General features: G+C 37.8%; 2 protein-coding genes across 6 annotated transcripts; both read right to left on the minus strand.

The window, feature by feature from the left end:
* Positions 1 to 642: 642 nt before the first annotated feature.
* On the minus strand, positions 643 to 9,839 carry LOC108279589 (interferon-induced GTP-binding protein Mx1-like). Of its 4 annotated transcripts, none has more exons than XM_053688526.1 (12): positions 9,532 to 9,839; positions 7,468 to 7,605; positions 6,601 to 6,752; positions 6,326 to 6,464; positions 5,771 to 5,969; positions 5,496 to 5,574; positions 5,286 to 5,408; positions 3,592 to 3,733; positions 2,961 to 3,119; positions 2,651 to 2,727; positions 2,209 to 2,466; positions 643 to 1,336 (listed from the first exon to the last, which is right to left on the minus strand). In XM_053688526.1, exons 1-12 carry the CDS (start codon positions 9,719 to 9,721, stop codon positions 1,115 to 1,117), a joined length of 1,878 nt encoding a protein of 625 aa, XP_053544501.1. In that variant the 5' UTR covers positions 9,722 to 9,839; the 3' UTR covers positions 643 to 1,114. The 4 variants fall into 4 exon arrangements, with proteins under 4 accessions (XP_053544501.1, XP_053544499.1, XP_053544500.1 ...); XM_053688524.1 differs by having other exon boundaries at positions 5,496 to 5,583; XM_053688525.1 differs by having other exon boundaries at positions 7,468 to 7,608.
* A 1,637-nt stretch (positions 9,840 to 11,476) lies between these two features.
* On the minus strand, positions 11,477 to 20,047 carry LOC108280071 (interferon-induced GTP-binding protein Mx1-like). Of its 2 annotated transcripts, none has more exons than XM_017494835.3 (12): positions 19,745 to 20,047; positions 17,811 to 17,948; positions 16,944 to 17,095; positions 16,669 to 16,807; positions 16,114 to 16,312; positions 15,840 to 15,918; positions 15,639 to 15,761; positions 14,318 to 14,459; positions 13,689 to 13,847; positions 13,379 to 13,455; positions 12,937 to 13,194; positions 11,477 to 12,064 (listed from the first exon to the last, which is right to left on the minus strand). In XM_017494835.3, exons 1-12 carry the CDS (start codon positions 19,932 to 19,934, stop codon positions 11,843 to 11,845), a joined length of 1,878 nt encoding a protein of 625 aa, XP_017350324.1. In that variant the 5' UTR covers positions 19,935 to 20,047; the 3' UTR covers positions 11,477 to 11,842. The 2 variants fall into 2 exon arrangements, with proteins under 2 accessions (XP_017350324.1, XP_017350323.1); XM_017494834.3 differs by having other exon boundaries at positions 17,811 to 17,951.
* Between the last annotated feature and the right edge of the window lie 620 nt (positions 20,048 to 20,667).

The raw sequence follows: 20,667 nt of genomic DNA on the forward strand, positions 1-20,667 counted from the left end.
GCAACAAAGTACTCACTGATAAAACATGCTACATAATGCTGGGAAAATGCCACACATGAGAAGTTTTATAGCATACAATGTGTAGGTTTTTTATTTATTTATTTATTTTTACATTGTCATTCGTATGTTAAAGGTGCAATGGACGATTTTTTCCCCTTAATAATATTGTGAATAAGATGGAAAATATGTAGAATGTGATGACACACACACACACACACACACACACACATACACACACACACACACACACACACACACACACACACACACACACACACACACACACACACACACACAATGGTTTATGCTGTGACTTTTTCATTTTCAGGCAACATTTACTTTACTGTAATGTTTGATCTCTGATCATGCTTCATTGTCACTTCTGTAGAGTTTTATTGTGACATAATATGACACCAAGTAGACCAAAGATGGGGTTGCAGGGAGCCTGGAGTATATCCCAGGGGACTTTGGGCACAAGGCAGGGGACACCTTGGATGGGGTTCCAACACACATTCACATACTATGGACACATATTTTAGAGATGGCAATCAGCCTACAGTGCATGTCTTTGGACTGGAGGAGGACGTTGTAGTACTCGGAGGAAACTCTCGAAGCATGAGGAGAACATTCAAACTCCACGTACACAATCCTGACATGGTATGTTTAATATATCACCAGCATAATGTGTGTGGGATTAAGACAGAAAAACAAGTAAAACTTCCAATGACGTCCAAACTAGATTTTATGAAAGTTTATTCCTAATTAATCATTATCAATCCAAGTGAAAAAGAAATAATAAAATCATTCTCCCAGCAAGTATAAGAAGCATATAACAGTCCCAAAACAAACAAAAAAAAGTACATCTAGGATAATTTTGTCACAGACTCAACACAGCAAAGTAAGAAATTGCATTAACAGATATTTCGATTACGTTTCTTTAAATATTGTGCAACAAACAAAAAATGCAAAGCTTTTAAGTAGCTATATGAACTAATCATCTAAAAGTAAATATATTAATCATTATTATCATTACTACCTGCATCGCCTAAAGTTTTCAAAAGTTATACATAATTATATATCCAATTATATCCATAATTGACTATAAATTTGTAATTTATAACAAGACCAGTTTGACGAGGGCCTCCGCCAGACGTTTCTGGCGGCTTTTTAGGTTGTTGCGTTTGATGTTGATGAAATAATCTTCTTCCAACAGATCATTAATGTTATAATTCTGCATGAGCTGTAGCATTTCTCTCTGCAGCTGCTCCACTGACTCCTGAAGCACCTTGTACTTGATCACCAGAGGCACTTGGTCAGCCAGACGGTTACTCGCAATCTAAACACATATTCAATTAAGAAAAATTTACCCCAAACAGAGTCAATCAAGATAAGGCATGCATGTTGTGTTTGAAATTTAATTTTTTGAACTGGAGCGTTAAGGCTACAGTAAGCAACAAGTAATAGAAGTCTGTCTCAAATAATATTGTAGTCAAGACCATCCAATTACAAGACCAGGGCCAGCCGAGGTCGAGTCATGACAGAGTTTTTTGGGGGGAGGGGATCCAGGCCAAGCCAACATCGAGTTCAAAAGAAAGGAAAGCCACACCAATTCGAGACCGAAAACAATCAAATCCTTTTCGAGGCCACGTCTTAACTTCAACTAGTGGGCATCATTTGTACATTGCGCCAGTGATTAGGCTGTTTTCTAAAATAAGGTATTACTTGGCTCAATGGTTAAGGCTCTGGGGTACTGATCAGAAAGCCAAGGGTTCAAGCCCCAGCACTGCCAAGCTGCCATTGTTGGGCCCTTGAGCAAGGCCCTTAAGCCCCTATTTGCTCATGTCTGGTCCTAGCTTCCTAACAACCTGGCATATGCAAAAAAAGAATTTCATTTTGCTGCAGTGTATGTGAGAAAACCCATCTTTTAAGTCCAAGTGCAAATGCCAAGAGAACTCCAAATCCTCTCAAAAAAGTCAGTACGCAGGTATAAGTGGTGTGTTATGGCTAAAGGAATGTTCACGTTATATGTTTGTGAACTACAATAATCTGTCAAAAATCAAAGCAGGTACTACGCCTTGAAATAAGGATTTCAGAGTAGTATCCATCATGGTTATGCCCTCTTACTGTGGTTGAACATGATAACATTGCAAATAATCAGAAATATCATCAGTAACACCAGGAAATGAACGATTGACAATAACCACTTACGCTGTAGTAAGACTTGAGGTAGTGCGTCAGATCCTCCAGGGTGGCTTCAGTGTCTGAGCGATTGTACAAACTATTGCAAGGAGGGCGAGCCATGCCATGAGATTGTCTCTCATCTTCTTCCTCCATGTGCTTCAGCATGTTCAGGATGTTAGTGTAGACACTATCCTGAGTATAGATCATCAGCTCCATGTTAAACTGAGTCTTCAGCATCGATTCAGCCTCGGACTCCTTCAGCTGCTTTATGTTCTCGATCTTGGTCTGGAGGAAGAAAGGACCATCTCACCATGACATGCTTGAACATGATATTCCCTGACAGCATGCTTCTTGTACTAGACCTTTTGGTTCATGTTTATCATATATTGTCATTTGGTGTTCATGGTCCAGCAAATGTAGGCAGAGTTTCAAACGTGTCTGTAAAGTTCGTGTAAATATGAGGACCTACTTTTGTCAATTTGAGGAGATTCGGGAAGTCCGGAAAGTTGGATTGAGCCAGCTGGATGAACTCATTCCTAATGAAATCTAAAAGGAAAAAGAAAAAAAGAAAAACATTAATTTCTGTAATAAATCTCGATGCACACAAAAGGCAAAGCAGAATGTGGAAGAGAAATTGATGTGGAATCTGTGGAAATATGATGTAGTAGTAAATCGTGATATTTTCCCATTATTTTTTACCTTACATATAAGACAGAATACAAAGCCTGCGAAATGGCTCCGTACGTTTATCTTCTAATGAGTTCATATATGCCATTTACCTGAGATGTCCTTCATTCTCCTGATGGCAGGTTTCTCCAGCTGTTTGATCTGGTCCTTCAGTATAATCTCGAAGGTCTTGTAGTTGATGAATCCTGGGAGTTCTCTGCCTCTGTATTTTTCTTCATACTCCTTCACTTCCTTCTCAATGCCCTTGTTAACTAAAAATCCCCTCCGCCACCAAAGTAAAGGTTCAGGGTAAAGGTAAACGCCATAACCTTCAGTGTTGTCCATCCTACATCCCATCCCCACTCATGTGTTTGTAAAATAAAAGTGGACACTCCTACTGTACAAGAACACTTTTAATAGATTTATAACAGAAGATATGGCTTCATTATTCTTCATCTATGACTTATAAATATGTAAATATACAATTTCCTACAACTCTGACTGGCTTCTCAGTTTAGATAAGATTTTTTTCCCCCAGAAAATCCCTATTTAAATTAAACAAAGATTATGTTGAAATATAGATGCTTGGTGAAAGGTTTTCAAATGTGCAAAGTCATACTGTAGGTAGTACCTGCGGGAATTAAATTAGTAAATTTTTTTATTGCAATATTTCAGGTACCCAACATCTGTAACGTCCTTGATATACAGACACAGAGATATATCATCACACCACATGTCACTCACATGTGTTTCCTCTTTTGTCTAGATCCGTCTTCCAGTCATTAAACTCTCTCCTCAGAGTGGAGAAGATGTTGACATGTGGCATGCTCTTCGTCTCCTCTCCAATTGTTATGTTGATGGCGTCCTGAGTGAATGCTGTTATTTTCTAATAAACAAACAAATGCCTGTAGTCAGACTGATTTTTTTTAAAAGAATAAAAACTCAGATGCACTCAGTGTAATACGGTAGCGTTGTAGTGAAGTGTGTCTCCTGCTTGTTGGAATGAGAACCTGCACCCACACCGGCCATTTTCAGATAAGATTGGAGACCTGTACTCTATACCATTCATTTGCTGTTTGGGCAGAGTTAAATATGGGATTATTTTGTAGATCGTTTATGAACGTCTCCTGATTTCAGCTCACCGTCAACATTAGCCAGAAGGTTCGTAAAGCTATGATGTAAAATGAAAGCAGGTATAAATGAAAACGGAATTGATGGTCGAGCCACACGTGATATTATGGAGAAGCCAGTGATCCTGACACTTTCTGCTCTCCGGACCTGCCTGATCCATCCTGATGCCCTAGGTCTGGATGGAGCTCTCATCAACTGGAGGCTACAGTCTGGAGATTGCTGAGGATGATACTGCTTGAAGTACAATGGAAATGGTTTTGGACCTCAATTCCACATGGACATTCTCGTTGTGGTTGCTGGGACTACGGTTGCTGTGATGGCCTTGGGACTGCGATTACCACATGCAGTTTTACACTCCGGTCTCTTTTGGTGAACAGTGGACTAGACCAACAAACAGACTTCATGTTAAAACCATAATGAACTTTATATTACTTTCACACTATCCGCTGTTACCCAGATGAAGACGGGTTGCCTTCTGAGTCTGGTTCCTCTCAAGGTTTCTTCCTCATATCATCTTAGGGAGTTTTTCCTCACCACTGTCGCTACCAACTCACTCAATAGGGATAAATTCACACTTAGAATCTCTGTCGTGTGTTTATATATTTCTGTAAAGCTGCTTTGAGCCAATGTTCAGTGTTAAAAGCGCTATACAAATAAAAGTGAGTTGAATTTGCCGAACCCAAATACGGCATTTTTCATCTTTGTCGGTCTGTGAGCAGGAAATCAATTAGGTTTCTTTCCAGGGATGAAAGGAATAAACCGTATGTCAGAAGATCCTAAGTCAGATAATGTAAAGATAAGTTTTGTTTATATATATATATATATATAAATATATATATATATATATATATATATATATATATATATATATATATATATATATGTATGTGTGTGTGTGTGTGTAATCATTTATTCATCAGCCACAGAAGGGATGAAAGTAAGAACGTGAGAGAAATGAAGTGATGCCAAGTGATGAAGTGATGAGTTGATCTACAATATCTAGGCCCTTCGTGTTTTCCTTTCATTCCGGTCTCCAAACTGCTTCAACAACGACCTGTTGCCGCTCGCTCTCTTAGACTCTCACCTTTTAAGGTGCGATACATTTCAGAGCTGCTCAAATTAAACTCTGGGTATATTAGACAATATTTGCAGCGGTACATCGAGTGCATGGTGAAAAACTCTGGATATACTAGTTACCAAGGATACAATAACCAGGAAATGACTTTCCAAGGACATGTTAAATGACATTATTCCAAATTTCAGGATCTTCGCTGTTAGTCTTTATTTCATTTTTGTGTACAACTCACATCAGTCAGGAAGTCCATCCATTGTTCTGGATCTGTAGGAGGCCCAGAGTTGTAGCGATCCAGTTCAGTCTGAGTTTCAGCCAACATCAGCTGGATTTGCTCCTTCAGCTGCGGCAGAGATTTCTAAAACACACACACAGCCACATTTTACTACCAGCAAGTATTTTACTATGAGCAGAGACATTTATGTACCATACAATCTAGCTTTACCTCGATGTGAAGGACAAGTTCGAGTGTGAGATTCTCAGCCAGCTTGGGAATGGTAGCTTTTCCTGCTTTATACGGCATCCTGTGAAAACTGCATTTTTACATTCATCTCACTGAGTTTTTTTTTCAACAATATGATTAGGACCACTTGTACTATCTAACATGGTTAATACTCTTATATTAAAATTGAAATTCTACATACTGTGCATTTAAAGATTCCCGATGGCAAATTACGGAAAATTCTCAAGACATATCTTCCCTGAGATTAAAATGTCTACCTGAAATGTGGGTGTTCTATAAAGAAGTGCTTCTCCTTCTCGATGGCTTCGTACAGAGAGATGCGGTCCACGACCTCCTGCTGTCCTTGGCACCTGACGACCGTATAGCCTTTAGTGAGGAAAATGATGTCGTTATTGATGACGGACACCACCTCATCCTCCTTGCCTTTTTCCACCAGGTCGGGCTTTGTTAGGATGCCTGTTATGAACACACATGCAAAATGTTTATGGAAGATATCTTGTGTACGTGTTAAAACATCACTGTGGAAGCGCTGGGCGTGGTCGAGAGGAATGGAGAGCAGAGCTGCGGAAGGTGAGCGGTAAGGATGCCAGACCTGTGTGAAATTTGGCTAATGAGTGTCCTGTTCAGTAAGTAGTGGCAAGGATAAAGAGGGTCGAGACTAGAGCTACGCGAGAGCGATAGCTGAGCTGCACAGAGCTTCGTGTAAGCATGTGCATTGACCTATGCACAGGGAAATAAAACTGCTATACTTTTCCCTCCAAACCGAAGCGAAGTGTTACAGTCACAATTCACTATATATTAAAAATACAGACCAATCGTTCTTTCACCGAGTAGATCGATTTTCTGAGCCATCTTCAGCGCTTCAGTAGTGGTGATGTCCACGTTACACGGCACCACCACCAAGATGATGGTGTCTTGTTTTGTGATGAACTTTTTCATCAGGCTCTTAATCTGAAAAGGTCAGGCATGCACTGATACATTTCAAAATGCTTCATTTGATATTTTATCAGAGTTTACAATGTCATATTTAATCAGTATACCACATAACAAATACGATCCATTTAAATAATCCTTAAATGCAATTAACCTGTTCCTCAATGTCCTCCGGTTGGCCTTTGACTGGCACTCGGACAATACCAGGCAGATCGATGAACGTGAGGTCGGGAGCATTGGTCGATGTCACCTCCAGCCTGATGAGCTCGTCGCTCATGCCCAAGGCTCCAGCTATTTCATTCTGAGCTAAAAGAAGAACATGCACATGAGACAGTAATAATTAAAACAAAAATAAGTCAGCTAGGTAAAATATATAATTAAGCAAAGCTAGCTAGCTAACAAAACAGCAACCTAATTAGATAGCGAATGTTTAGGAATAAGTCCAAACAATGTTGGCTTGACAAAATTTGAGAAAAAGACGATAATCAAATTAGACTGCTAATGTTAAAGTATGTGCCCAAACAAAGCTAGCTGGCAAACACAACACAACACGGCAATGGGACAGAATAGTCATAATACAATCACATTTTCATTTAATTTTATTCAAGTTTTTATTTGTAAAAGAATTTTACAGACTATAGCTTTTACCTCCTCCTCTTCAGCATTAGAGAGGACTTTGTGTAGCTTCATTACAAGTCAAAAAAGTAACAAAGCTTGCTTGTATTCAACATTCGTCCACTTAGGACTTAGGTAAGTACTCATTGAAATTTGCTTGATTTTGTTGTAAGCTTAATAATAATAATAATAATAATAATAATAATAATAATAATAATAATAAATAAACAGTTAGTTCCTGTCCACTAATTTTACTGTATAAGTGTCATCCCAAGATTTGACAGCATGACATTCACTGATAGAGTGAAAACAAACCAAATATTTGGCCATACTGTGTCTAAAATGTCAGAGACTTGATAATCCTTTCTTTATAGAGCTGTATGACTATGATTCACAACATTGTTACCTTTTCTAATCGATCTCTCCACATCTGCTGGATCTGTAATGTCTCTCTCAATGTCCTTGTACTTGATTTTTCCATGCCAGAAGTCCTTCTGTCTGCTCTTCTTCATCTTGAGCTCAAGTGGACATCGTGTCACGATATCTTCTTGATTAACGGCAGAGAATATAACCGTAAAAAAGTTGAATACACCTCTCTGACATTTATTCATCTTTTTTAAACATTTGAAGCCATTCTGATACAAATGTCGTACGTAGCGATTTGCTGTATGTTCAGAAAGTTTCAGTGTAAATAATGTTAAATATAAAGACTTTACAATCATTACATATCTCTCTATGTTACTATTGACTATTAAGTTTCTATTGGTAATGAACATTACATTAGGCTAACATAACTGTGCACATAATACTTGATAGTGATATTTGCTATGAGAGTGAAAATAAAATGAAGATGAATAAATGCGTTTGAAATAGATTAAACCTGAAATTCAAATTTCACGTACGTGAACGTAACTTTATCCGTATTAAAGTTTCGGCTCCGTTAAGACTCTGTTGATGTCCCTGAAGTGGTCCGATCGGTCCTGTGAGCATGTGCACTACTGTATGTAAATTAGGTTTGATCGGGTTTGTAAATTCTTTTGAAATGGAAGTATCTTGTGGACAATTTTCAAAATTAAACGCAAATTGGATTTGCAGTTGTGTTTCCTACTTGTGGACACGTAAATTGCGACAGAATTCAAGCAAAAACGAAAATGCAAATCGCATATTACCGCGTTTTCGTATACATGAATGTACAATGTCCGGCAAATTTCAAATGCCACACAAAATCCACTTGCAGTTGCATTTCACTTGCAGTTGTGTATTACGAGTTATGAAGCTGTCAGAAATACTGTAGCAACAGCAATTACCCCGCTGGCTACGTCACTTCCTCGGCATCGTACGTAGTGTGCCAGTATTCAAACAGATTCGCAAATCCCTTTGCGTTTGTATCACGCTTCACAGAGACACCGGTCAGTTAGTGTCGGGGGTGGGAGTATAGGCCTACAATGGGGCGTGTTTGTATTTGTAAGTGACATCGATCACTACAGTCGCAGAGAACGCAGTCACCGTAGTAAAGTTGGTTTTGGATTTGACATTCACTACAATTCTTCTGAATTCTGTCACAATTTACATGTACACTAACGCAAATGTCCTTTTCCTGCAAAAAAAAAAAAAAAGATCTGCAAAGTATTTCCATCCTCTGATAACACGAGTCTACTTCCTGAATTCATTCACAGATATGTCATACATATTTCACATTCTATTAAATAATAACAATACAATTATATTAAATTAGAGTTTAAAGTCATTACAGATAAAAGTTGGATGTAATTATAATGTTATTTGACTTACAAAAAAAAAAAAAAGTTAGACGAAAAGGGAAATATCACTGTTTTTTTTTTTGTTTGTTTGTTTGTTTGTTTGTGTCATATATCAAGGAGGTAACTCTGGACTTAATTTCCCAGCAGCCACTGCACCATACTACATCATTGTCACAGGACCACCTGCACCTGTCTCACGTTTCTGTTTAACAAGCACTCATATATATAGCCAATGTTTGTACTGCTTCCTCGTCTTACCTATTGTCTATCTTGACCTTTGTCCCTGTACAATGTTTTCTTTCATAGTTTATGTTTAGCTTTAGCCACAGTATTTTGCCTAGTTGTCTCAGTGTCTTTGTTTTGTTGTTTGTTTGTTTGTTTATTAAACTGTTTGAACATCTGCGCTTGCTTCCGTATCTTCCTTTGTAACGTGACAGTTTGTTTGCTTGTTTGTTTGTTTTTGAGTTATTTTTTTTATCTTGAGATACAGTATAATGAGTGCACTCAAATGCACTTCGGATATTTCATGAAATAAATAAAACGAATAATTATAATCATAGCAAAAAATTTAAATAACAGCAACAACAATAACAATAATAACAATAATAATAATAATAATAATAATAATAATAATAATAATAATAATAATAATAAATCACTTCTTTTTTTATAAACCCATATGATTAATAAGTTGACCCATGGTGTCTCACCTCCCCCGCGGGGCAGAGGGACTCCGGACAGCGCCTCCAGCACCGAGCTCTTCCCCGAGCTCTGGTCTCCGATCACGGCGATGGCTGGAAGCGCGAGGTCCTTCTCCACACCGAGCGGGCGCAGAGACTCGATCAGGTCGATGTACGGGCGCACCTTCTCCTCATACTGCTCACTCAGGCTCGCGCTCATCTCTAACAGCTGAGAAACTCGGCAAAGTAAGTCGATCAATAACTAATTAAGTTCGTTTTTAGTCTGCGCTTTTATGCAGCTCTGTTTCCTCTGAGTTACGTGGAAAAGTGAAACTGATGCCCCAGGTCACTTCACCTGTCATGCAAAGCGCCAACGGATCACCTGAGATCCAGACCATATTTAGAGAGACTGATGCAAATACAAGTACAAATGCAAATACGGCCAGGACGAGTCGAAGCCAATACTTCGAGTACATACCGAAGACACTGCAGGGTATTTAAGTCTTTGTATTGTTGCTACTTAGTGGCTGTGTGTGTGCATATATATATATATATATATATATATATATATATATATATATATATATATATATATATATATATATATATATATATATATATATATATATATATATATATATATGGTGGGATAGGAAGGGGTAAGATATGTCTTAAAGAGATAATATGTCAGGAAATAATCATTACATTTTAAAGGGTAATTTTCCATCAATATATAATTTATCCATATAAATACCTCCCTGTTTCAGGTTTTGCTTTTAGTGGGTAGCTGTAAAGTCAGCATGGTAGCATTTAAATTTTTTATACCAGATTTCCTTTACATTAATAAACTGCTTTTGGAGCATTACCTGGATAGCCAGACTTATGATTTCAACATGATTCCGATTGAACAACAGGTCTAACGCTAAAGCTTAACGTCCTAATTTGCGATCGCAATTTACAGGGTTGATAAATAATAATTCAGCATTTTATTGGCACTAATTGTTGCTAATGGAATATTCAATTATTACATTCTTTAGCTAGAAAAATCTGCCAAAAATCAAAGTATGTACTTAGGCACAAAATTAAAACAGATATAAAATAAAGCAGAATTGTTCCCTGCTCTATGGCATTTTTCATTAAGAATGTTAGAAAAATTAAGTAGTGCCAGAGGAGGAACAAAGACGGCCTGAAGCTAGGCAATGGTTTTTGCACACTTACAGATTATATTTGGGTAATATTTGGTTAAAAGTGGTGAGAGTGTACAAAATTACTTTGTAAAGCAACAAAGTACTCACTGATAAAACATGCTACATAATGCTGGGAAAATGCCACACATGAGAAGTTTTATAGCATACAATGTGTAGGTTTTTGTTTATTTATTTATTTTTACATTGTCATTCGTATGTTAAAGGTGCAATGGACAATTTTTCCCATTAATAATATTGTGAATAAGATGGAAAATATGTAGAATGTGATGACACACACACACACACACACACACACACACACACACACACACACACACACACACAGACAATGGTTTATGCTGTGACTTTTTCATTTTCAGGCAACATTTACTTTACTGTAATGTTTGATCTCTCATCATGCTTCATTGTCACTTCTGTAGAGTTTTATTGTGACATAATATGACACCAAGTAGACCAAAGATGGGGTTGCAGGGAGCCTGGAGTATATCCCAGGGGACTTTGGGCACAAGGCAGGACACACCTTGGATGGGGTTCCAACACACATTCACATACTATGGACACATATTTTAGAGATGGCAATCAGCCTACAGTGCATGTCTTTGGACTGGAGGAGGACGTTGTAGTACTCGGAGGAAACTCTCGAAGCACGGGGAGAACATTCAAACTCCACGTACATAATCCTGACATGGTATGTTTAATATATCACCAGCATAATGTGTGTGGGATTAAGACAGAAAAACAAGTAAAACTTCCAATGACGTCCAAACTAGATTTTATGAAAGTTTATTCCTAATTAATCATTATCAATCCAAGTGAAAAAGAAATAATAAAATCATTCTCCCAGCAAGTATAAGAAGCATGAAACAGTCACAAAACAAAAAAAAAGTACATCTAGGATAATTTTGTCACAGACTCAACACAGCAAAGTAAGAAATCGCATTAGCAGATATTTCAATTACATTTCTTTAAATATTGTGCAACAAACAAAAAATGCAAAGCTTTTATGTAGCTATATGAACTAATAATCTAAAAGTAAATATATCAATTATTATTATCATTACTACCTGCACTTCCTAAAGTTTTCAAAAGTTATGCATTTTCCCGTAAACCATAATTGACTACAAATTTGAAATTTAAAACAAGACCAGTTTGACGAGGGCCTCCGCCAGACGTTTCTGGCGGCTTTTTAGGTTGTTGCGTTTGATGTTGATGTAATGATCTTCTTCCAACAGATCATTAATGTTATAATTCTGCATGAGCTGTAGCATTTCTCTCTGCAGCTGCTCTGCTGACTCCTGAAGCACCTTGTACTTGATCACCAGAGGCACCTGGTCAGCCAGATGGTTACTCGCAATCTAAACACATATTCAATTAAGAAAAATTTACCCCAAACAGAGTCAATCAAGATAAGGCGTGCATGTTGTGTTTGACATTTCATTTTTTGAACTGGAGCGATAAGGCTATGTAAGCAACAAGTAATAGAAGTCTGTCTCAAATAATATTGTAGTCAAGACCGTCCAATTCCAAGACCAGGGCCAGCCGAGGTCGAGTCATGACAGAGTTTTTTGGGGGGAGGGGATCCAGGCCAAGCCAACATCGAGTTCAAAAGAAAGGAAAGCCACACCAATTCGAGACCGAAAACAATCAAATCCTTTTCGAGGCCACGTCTTAACTTCAACTAGTGGGCATCATTTGTACATTGCGCCAGTGATTAGGCTGTTTTCTAAAATAAGGTATTACTTGGCTCAATGATTAAGGCTCTGGGGTACTGATCAGAAAGCCAAGGGTTCAAGCCCCAGCACTGCCAAGCTGCCATTGTTGGGCCCTTGAGCAAGGCCCTTAAGCCCCTATTTGCTCATATCTGGTCCTAGCTTCCTAACAACCTGGCATATGCAAAGAAAAGAATTTCATTTTGCTGCAGTGTATGTGAGAAAACCCATCTTTTAAGTCCAAGTGCAAATGCCAAGAGAACTCCAACTCCTCTCAAAAAAGTCAGTACGCAGGTATAAGTGGTGTGTTATGGCTAAAGGAATGTTCACGTTATATGTTTGTGAACTACAATAATCTGTCAAAAATCAAAGCAGGTACTACGCCTTGAAATGAGGATTTCAGAGTAGTATCCATCATGGTTATGCCCTCTTACTGTGGTTGAACATGATAACATTGCAAATAATCAGAAATATCATCAGTAACACCAGGAAATGAACGATTGACAATAACCACTTACGCTGTAGTAAGACTTGAGGTAGTGCGTCAGATCCTCCAGGGTGGCTTCAGTGTCTGAGCGATTGTACAAACTATTGCAAGGAGGGCGAGCCATGCCATGAGATTGTCTCTCATCTTCTTCCTCCATGTGCTTCAGCATGTTCAGGATGTTAGTGTAGACACTATCCTGAGTATAGATCATCAGCTCCATGTTAAACTGAGTATTCAGCATCGATTCAGCCTCGGACTCCTTCAGCTGCTTTATGTTCTCAATCTTGGTCTGGAGGAACAAAGGACCATCTCACCATGACATGCTTGAACATGATATTCCCTGACAGCATGCTTCTTGTACTAGACCTTTTGGTTCATGTTTATCATATATTGTCATTTGGTGTTCATGGTCCAGCAAATGTAGGCAGAGTTTCAAACGTGTCTGTAAAGTTCGTGTAAATATGAGGACCTACTTTTGTCAATTTGAGGAGATTCGGGAAGTCCGGAAAGTTGGATTGAGCCAGTTGGATGAACTCATTCCTAATGAAATCTAAAAGGAAAAAGAAAAAAAGAAAAACATTAATTTCTGTAATAAATCTCGATGCACACAAAAGGCAAAGCAGAATGTGGAAGAGAAATTGATGTGGAATCTGTGGAAATATGATGTAGTAGTAAATCGTGATATTTTCCCATTATTTATTACCTTACATTTAAGACAGAATACAAAGCCTGCGAAATGGCTCCGTACATTTATCTTCTAATGAGTTCATATATGCCATTTACCTGAGATGTCCTTCATTCTCCTGATGGCAGGTTTCTCCAGCTGTTTGATCTGGTCCTTCAGTATAATCTCGAAGGTCTTGTAGTTGATGAATCCTGGGAGTTCTCTGCCTCTGTATTTTTCTTCATACTCCTTCACTTCCTTCTCAATGCCCTTGTTAACTAAAAATCCCCTCCGCCACCAAAGTAAAGGTTCAGGGTAAAGGTAAACGCCATAACCTTCAGTGTTGTCCATCCTACATCCCATCCCCACTCATGTGTTTGTAAAATAAAAGTGGACACTCCTACTGTACAAGAACACTTTTAACAGATTTATAACAGAAGATATGGCTTCATTATTCTTCATCTATGACTTATAAATATGTAAATATACAATTTCCTACAACTCTGACTAGCTTCTCAGTTTAGATAAGATTTTTTCCCCCAGAAAATCCCTATTTAAAGTAAACAAAGATTATGTTGAAATATAGATGCTTGGTGAAAGGTTTTCAAATGTGCAAAGTCAAACCGTAGGTAGTACCTGCGGGAAATAAATTAGTAATTTTTTTATTGCAATATTTCAGGTACCCAACATCTGTAACGCCCTTGATATACAGACACAGAGATATATCATCACACCACATGTCACTCACATGTCTTTCCTCTTTTGTCTAGATCCGTCTTCCAGTCATTAAACTCTCTCCTCAGAGTGGAGAAGATGTTGACATGTGGCACGCTCTTCGTCTCCTCTCCAATTGTTATTTTGATGGCGTCCTGAGTGAATGCTGTTATTTTCTAATAAACAAACAAATGCCTGTAGTCAGACTGATTTTTTTTTAAAGAATAAAAACTCAGATGCACTCAGTGTAATACGGTAGTATTTTAGTGAAGTGTGGCCCCTGCTTGTTGGAATGAGAACCTGCACCCACACCGGCCATTTTCAGATAAGATTGGAGACCTGTGCTCTATACCATTCATTTGCTGTTTGGGCAGAGTTAAATATGGGATTATTTTGTAGATCGTTTATGAACGTCTCCTGATTTCAGCTCACCGTCAACATTAGCCAGAAGGTTCGTAAAACCATAATGAACTTTTTATTACTTTCACACTATCCGCTGTTACCCAGATGAAGACGGGTTGCCTTCTGAGTCTGGTTCCTCTCAAGGTTTCTTCCTCATATCATCTTAGGGAGTTTTTCCTCACCACTGTCGCTACCGACTCACTCAATAGGGATAAATTCACACTTAGAATCTCTGTCGTGTGTTTATATATTTCTGTAAAGCTGCTTTGAGCCAATGTTCAGTGTTAAAAGCGCTATACAAATAAAATTGAATTGAATTTACCGAACCCAAATATGGCATTTTTCATCTTTGTCGGTGTGTGAGCAGGAAATCAATTGGGTTTCTTTCCAGGGATGAAAGGAATAAACAGTATGTCAGAAGATCCTAAGTCAGATAATGTAAAGATAAGTTTTGTATATATATATATATATATATATATATATATATATATATATATATATATGTATGTGTGTGTGTGTGTGTGTGTGTGTGTGTGTGTGTGTGTGTGTAATCATTTATTCATGAGCCACAGAAGGGATGAAAGTAAGAACGTGAGAGAAATGAAGTGATGCCAAGTGATGAAGTCATGAGTTGATCTACAATAGCTAGGCCCTTCATGTTTTCCTTTCATTCCGGTCTCCAAACTGCTTCAACAACAACCTGCTGCCGCTCGCTCTCTTAGACTCTCACCTTTTAAGGTGCGATACATTTCAGAGCTGCTCAAATTAAACTCTGGGTATATTAGACAATATTTGCAGCAGTACATCGAGTGCATGGTGAAAAACTCTGGATATACTAGTTACCAAGGAAACAATAACCAGGAAATGACTTTCCAAGGACATGTTAAATGACATTATTCCAAATTTCAGGATCTTCGCTGTTAGTCTTTATTTCGTTTTTGTGTACAACTCACATCAGTCAGGAAGTCCATCCATTGTTCTGGATCTGTAGGAGGCCCAGAGTTGTAGCGATCCAGTTCAGTCTGAGTTTCAGCCAACATCAGCTGGATTTGCTCCTTCAGCTGCGGCAGAGATTTCTAAAACACACACACAACCACATTTTACTACCAGCAAGTATTTTACTATGAGCAGGGACATTTATGTACTAGCTTTACCTCGATATGAAGGACAAGTTCGAGTGTGAGATTCTCAGCCAGCTTGGGAATGGTGGCTTTTCCTGCTTTATACGGCATCCTGTGAAAACCGCATTTTTACATTCATCTCAGTGAGTTTTTTTTCAACAATATGATTAGGACCACTTGTACTATCTAACATGGTTAATATTCTTATATTAAAATTGAAATTCTACATACTGCGCATTTAAAGATTCCCGATGGCAAATTACGGAAAATTCTCAAGACATATCTTCCCTGAGATTAAAATGTCTACCTGAAATGTGGGTGTTCTATAAAGAAGTGCTTCTCCTTCTCGATGGCTTCGTACAGAGAGATGCGGTCCACGACCTCCTGCTGTCCTTGGCACCTGACGACCGTATAGCCTTTAGTGAGGAAAATGATGTCGTTATTGATGACGGACACCACCTCATCCTCCTTGCCTTTTTCCACCAGGTCGGGCTTTGTTAGGATGCCTGTTATGAACACACATGCAAAATGTTTATGGAAGATATCTTGTGTACGTGTTAAAACATCACTGTGGAAGCGCTGGGCGTGGTCGAGAGGAATGGAGAGCAGAGCTGCGGAAGGTGAGCGGTAAGGATGCCAGACCTGTGTGAAATTTGGCTAATGAGTGTCCTGTTCAGTAAGTAGTGGCAAGGATAAAGAGGGTCGAGACTAGAGCTACGCGAGAGCGATAGCTGAGCTGCACAGAGCTTCGTGTAAGCATGTGCATTGACCTATGCACAGGGAAATAAAACTGCTATACTTTTCCCTCCAAACCGAAGCGAAGTGTTACAGTCACAATTCACTATATATTAAAAATACAGACCAATCGTTCTTTCACCGAGTAGATCGATTTTCTGAGCCATCTTCAGCGCTTCAGTAGTGGTGATGTCCACGTTACACGGCACCACCACCAAGATGATGGTGTCTTGTTTTGTGATGAACTTTTTCATCAGGCTCTTAATCTGAAAAGGTCAGGCATGCACTGATACATTTCAAAATGCTTCATTTGATATTTTATCAGAGTTTACAATGTCATATTTAATCAGTATACCACATAACAAATACGATCCATTTAAATAATCCTTAAATGCAATTAACCTGTTCCTCAATGTCCTCCGGTTGGCCTTTGACTGGCACTCGGACAATACCAGGCAGATCGATGAACGTGAGGTCGGGAGCATTGGTCGATGTCACCTCCAGCCTGATGAGCTCGTCGCTCATGCCCAAGGCTCCAGCTATTTCATTCTGAGCTAAAAGAAGAACATGCACATGAGACAGTAATAATTAAAACAAAAATAAGTCAGCTAGGTAAAATATATAATTAAGCAAAGCTAGCTAGCTAACAAAACAGCAACCTAATTAGATAGCGAATGTTTAGGAATAAGTCCAAACAATGTTGGCTTGACAAAATTTGAGAAAAAGACGCTAATCAAATTAGACTGCTAATGTTAAAGTATGTGCCCAAACAAAGCTAGCTGGCAAACACAACATAACACGGCAATTGGACAGAATACTCATAATACAATCACATTTTCATTTCATTTTATTCAAGTTTTTATTTGTATAAGAATTTTACAGACTATAGCTTTTACCTCCTCCTCTTCAGCATTAGAGAGGACTTTGTGTAGCTTCATTACAAGTCAAAAAAGTAACAAAGCTTGCTTGTATTCAACATTCGTCCACTTAGGACTTAGGTAAGTACTCATTGAAATTTGCTTGATTTTGTTGTAAGCTTAATAATAATAATAATAATAATAATAATAATAATAATAATAATAATAAATAAACAGTTAGTTCCTGTCCACTAATTTTACTGTATAAGTGTCATCCCAAGATTTGACAGCGTGACATTCACTGATAGAGTGAAAACAAACCAAATATTTGGCCATACTGTGTCTAAAATGTCAGAGACTTGATAATCCTTTCTTTATAGAGCTGTATGACTATGATTCACAACATTGTTACCTTTTCTAATCGATCTCTCCACATCTGCTGGATCTGCAATGTTTCTCTCAATGTCCTTGTACTTGATCTTTCCATGCCAGAAGTCCTTCTGTCTGCTCTTCTTCATCTTGAGCTCAAGTGGACATCGTGTCACGATACCTTCTTGTTTAACGGCAAAGAATATAACCGTAAAAAAGTCGAATACTCCTCTCTGACATTTATTCATTTTTTTTAGTACATTTGAAGCCATTCTGATACAAATGTCGTACGTAGCGATTTGCTGTATGTTCAGAAAGTTTCAGTGTAAATAATGTTAAATATAAAGACTTTACAATCAGTACATATCTCTCTATGTTACTATTGACTATTAAGTTTCTATTGGTAATGAACATTATATTAGGCTAACATAACTGTGGACATAATACTTGATAGTGATACTTGCTATGAGAGTGAAAATAAAATGAAGATGAAGAAATGCGTTTGAAATAGATTAAACCTGAAATTAAAATTTCACGTACATGAACTGAACTTTATCCGTATTAAAGTTTCGGCTCCGTTAAGACTCTGTTGATGTCCCTGAAGTGGTCCGATCGGTCCTGTGAGCATGTGCACTACTGTATGTAAATTAGGTTTGATCGGGTTTGTAAATTCTTTTGAAATGGAAGTATCTTGTGGACAATTTTCAAAATTAAACGCAAATTGGATTTGCAGTTGTGTTTCCTACTTGTGGACACGTAAATTGCGACAGAATTCAAGCAAAAACGAAAATGCAAATCGCATATTACCGCGTTTTCGTATACGTGAATGTACAATGTCCAGAAAATTTCAAATGCCACGCAAAATCCACTTGCAGTTGCATTTCACTTGCAGTTGTGTATTACGAGTTACGACCCTGTCAGAAATACTGTAGCAACAGCAATTACCCCGCTGGCTACGTCACTTCCTCGGCATCGTACGTAGTGTGCCAGTATTCAAACAGATTCGCAAATCCCTTTGCGTTTGTATGACGCTTCACAGAGACACCGGTCAGTTAGTGTCGGGGGTGGGAGTATAGGCCTACAATGGGGCGTGTTTGTATTTGTAAGTGACATCGATCACTACAGTCGCAGAGAACGCAGTCACCATAGTAAAGTTGGTTTTGGATTTGACATTCACTACAATTCTTCTGAATTCTTTCACAATTTACACGTACGCTAATGCAAATGTCCTTTTCCTGCAAAAAAAAAAAAAAGATCTGCAAAGTATTTCCATCCTCTGATAACACGAGTCTACTTCCTGAATTCATTCACAGATATGTCATACATATTTCACATTCTATTAAATAATAACAATACAATTATATTAAATTAGAGTTTAAAGACATTACAGATAAAAGTTGGATGTAATTATAATGTTATTTGACTTTAAAAAAAAAAAAAGGACCACCTGTCACCATTGTCACAGGACCACCTGCATCTGTCTCACGTTTCTGTTTAACAAGCACTCATATATATAGCCACTGTTTGTACTGCTTCCTCGTCTTACCTATTGTCTATCTTGACCTTTGTCCCTGTACCATGTTTTCTTTCATAGTTTATGTTTAACCTTAGCCACAGTATTTTGCCTAGTTGTCTCAGTGTCTCTGTTTTGTTGTTTGTTTGTTTATTAAACTGTTTGAACATCTGCGCTTGCTTCCGTATCTTCCTTTGTAACGTGACAGTTTGTTTGCTTGTTTGTTTGTTTTTGAGTTATTTTTTATCTTGAGCTACAGTATAATGAGTGCGCTCAAATGCACTTCGGGTATTTCATGAAATAAATAAAACGAATAATTATAATCATAGCAAAAAATTTTAATAACAACAACAACAACAACAACAACAACAATAATAATAATAATAATAATAATAATAATAATAATAAATCATTTCTTTTTTTATAAACCCGTATGATTAATAAGTTGACCCATGGTGTCTCACCTCCCCCGCGGGGCAGAGGGACTCCGGACAGCGCCTCCAGCACCGAGCTCTTCCCCGAGCTCTGGTCTCCGATCACGGCGATGGCTGGAAGCGCGAGGTCCTTCTCCACACCGAGCGGGCGCAGAGAGTCGATCAGGTCGATGTACGGGCGCACCTTCTCCTCGTACTTCTCACTCAAGCTCGCGCTCATCTCTAACAGCTGAGAAACTCGGCAAAGTAAGTCGATCAATAACTAATTAAGTTCGTTTGTAGTCTGCGCTTTTACACAGCTCTGTTTCCTCTGAGTTACGTGGAAAAGTGAAACTGATGCCCCAGGTCACTTCACCTGTCATGCAAAGCGCCAACGGATCACCTGAGATCCAGACCACATTTAGTGAGACTGATGCAAATACAAGTACAAATGCAACTACGGCCAGGACGAGTCGAAGCCAATACAGAAAAACCTCATGAGATATCCCTAGTTCAAAGGTGGGTCAATAACTGTGCTGAATTTACCTCAAAATTGTGGATTCAAGAAAAAGGCATAGAACATTTTTAACCAAAGAGTACATACCGAAGACACTGCAGGGTATATGTATATATATATATATATATATATATATGTATATATATATATGTATATATATGTATATATATATATATATATATATATATATATATATATATATATATATATATATATATATATATATATATATATATATATATATATATATATATATATATATATATATATGTACATATATATATATATATATATATATATATATATATATATATATATATATATATATATATATATGGTGGGATAGGAAGGGGTAAGATATGTTTTAAAGAGCTAATATGTCAGGAAAAAATCATTACATTTTAAAGGGTAATTTTCCATCAATATATAATTTATCCATATAAATACCTCCTTGTTT

Source organism: Ictalurus punctatus, chromosome 19 (genome assembly GCF_001660625.3).
Source record: "Ictalurus punctatus breed USDA103 chromosome 19, Coco_2.0, whole genome shotgun sequence".
NCBI lineage: Eukaryota > Metazoa > Chordata > Actinopteri > Siluriformes > Ictaluridae > Ictalurus > Ictalurus punctatus.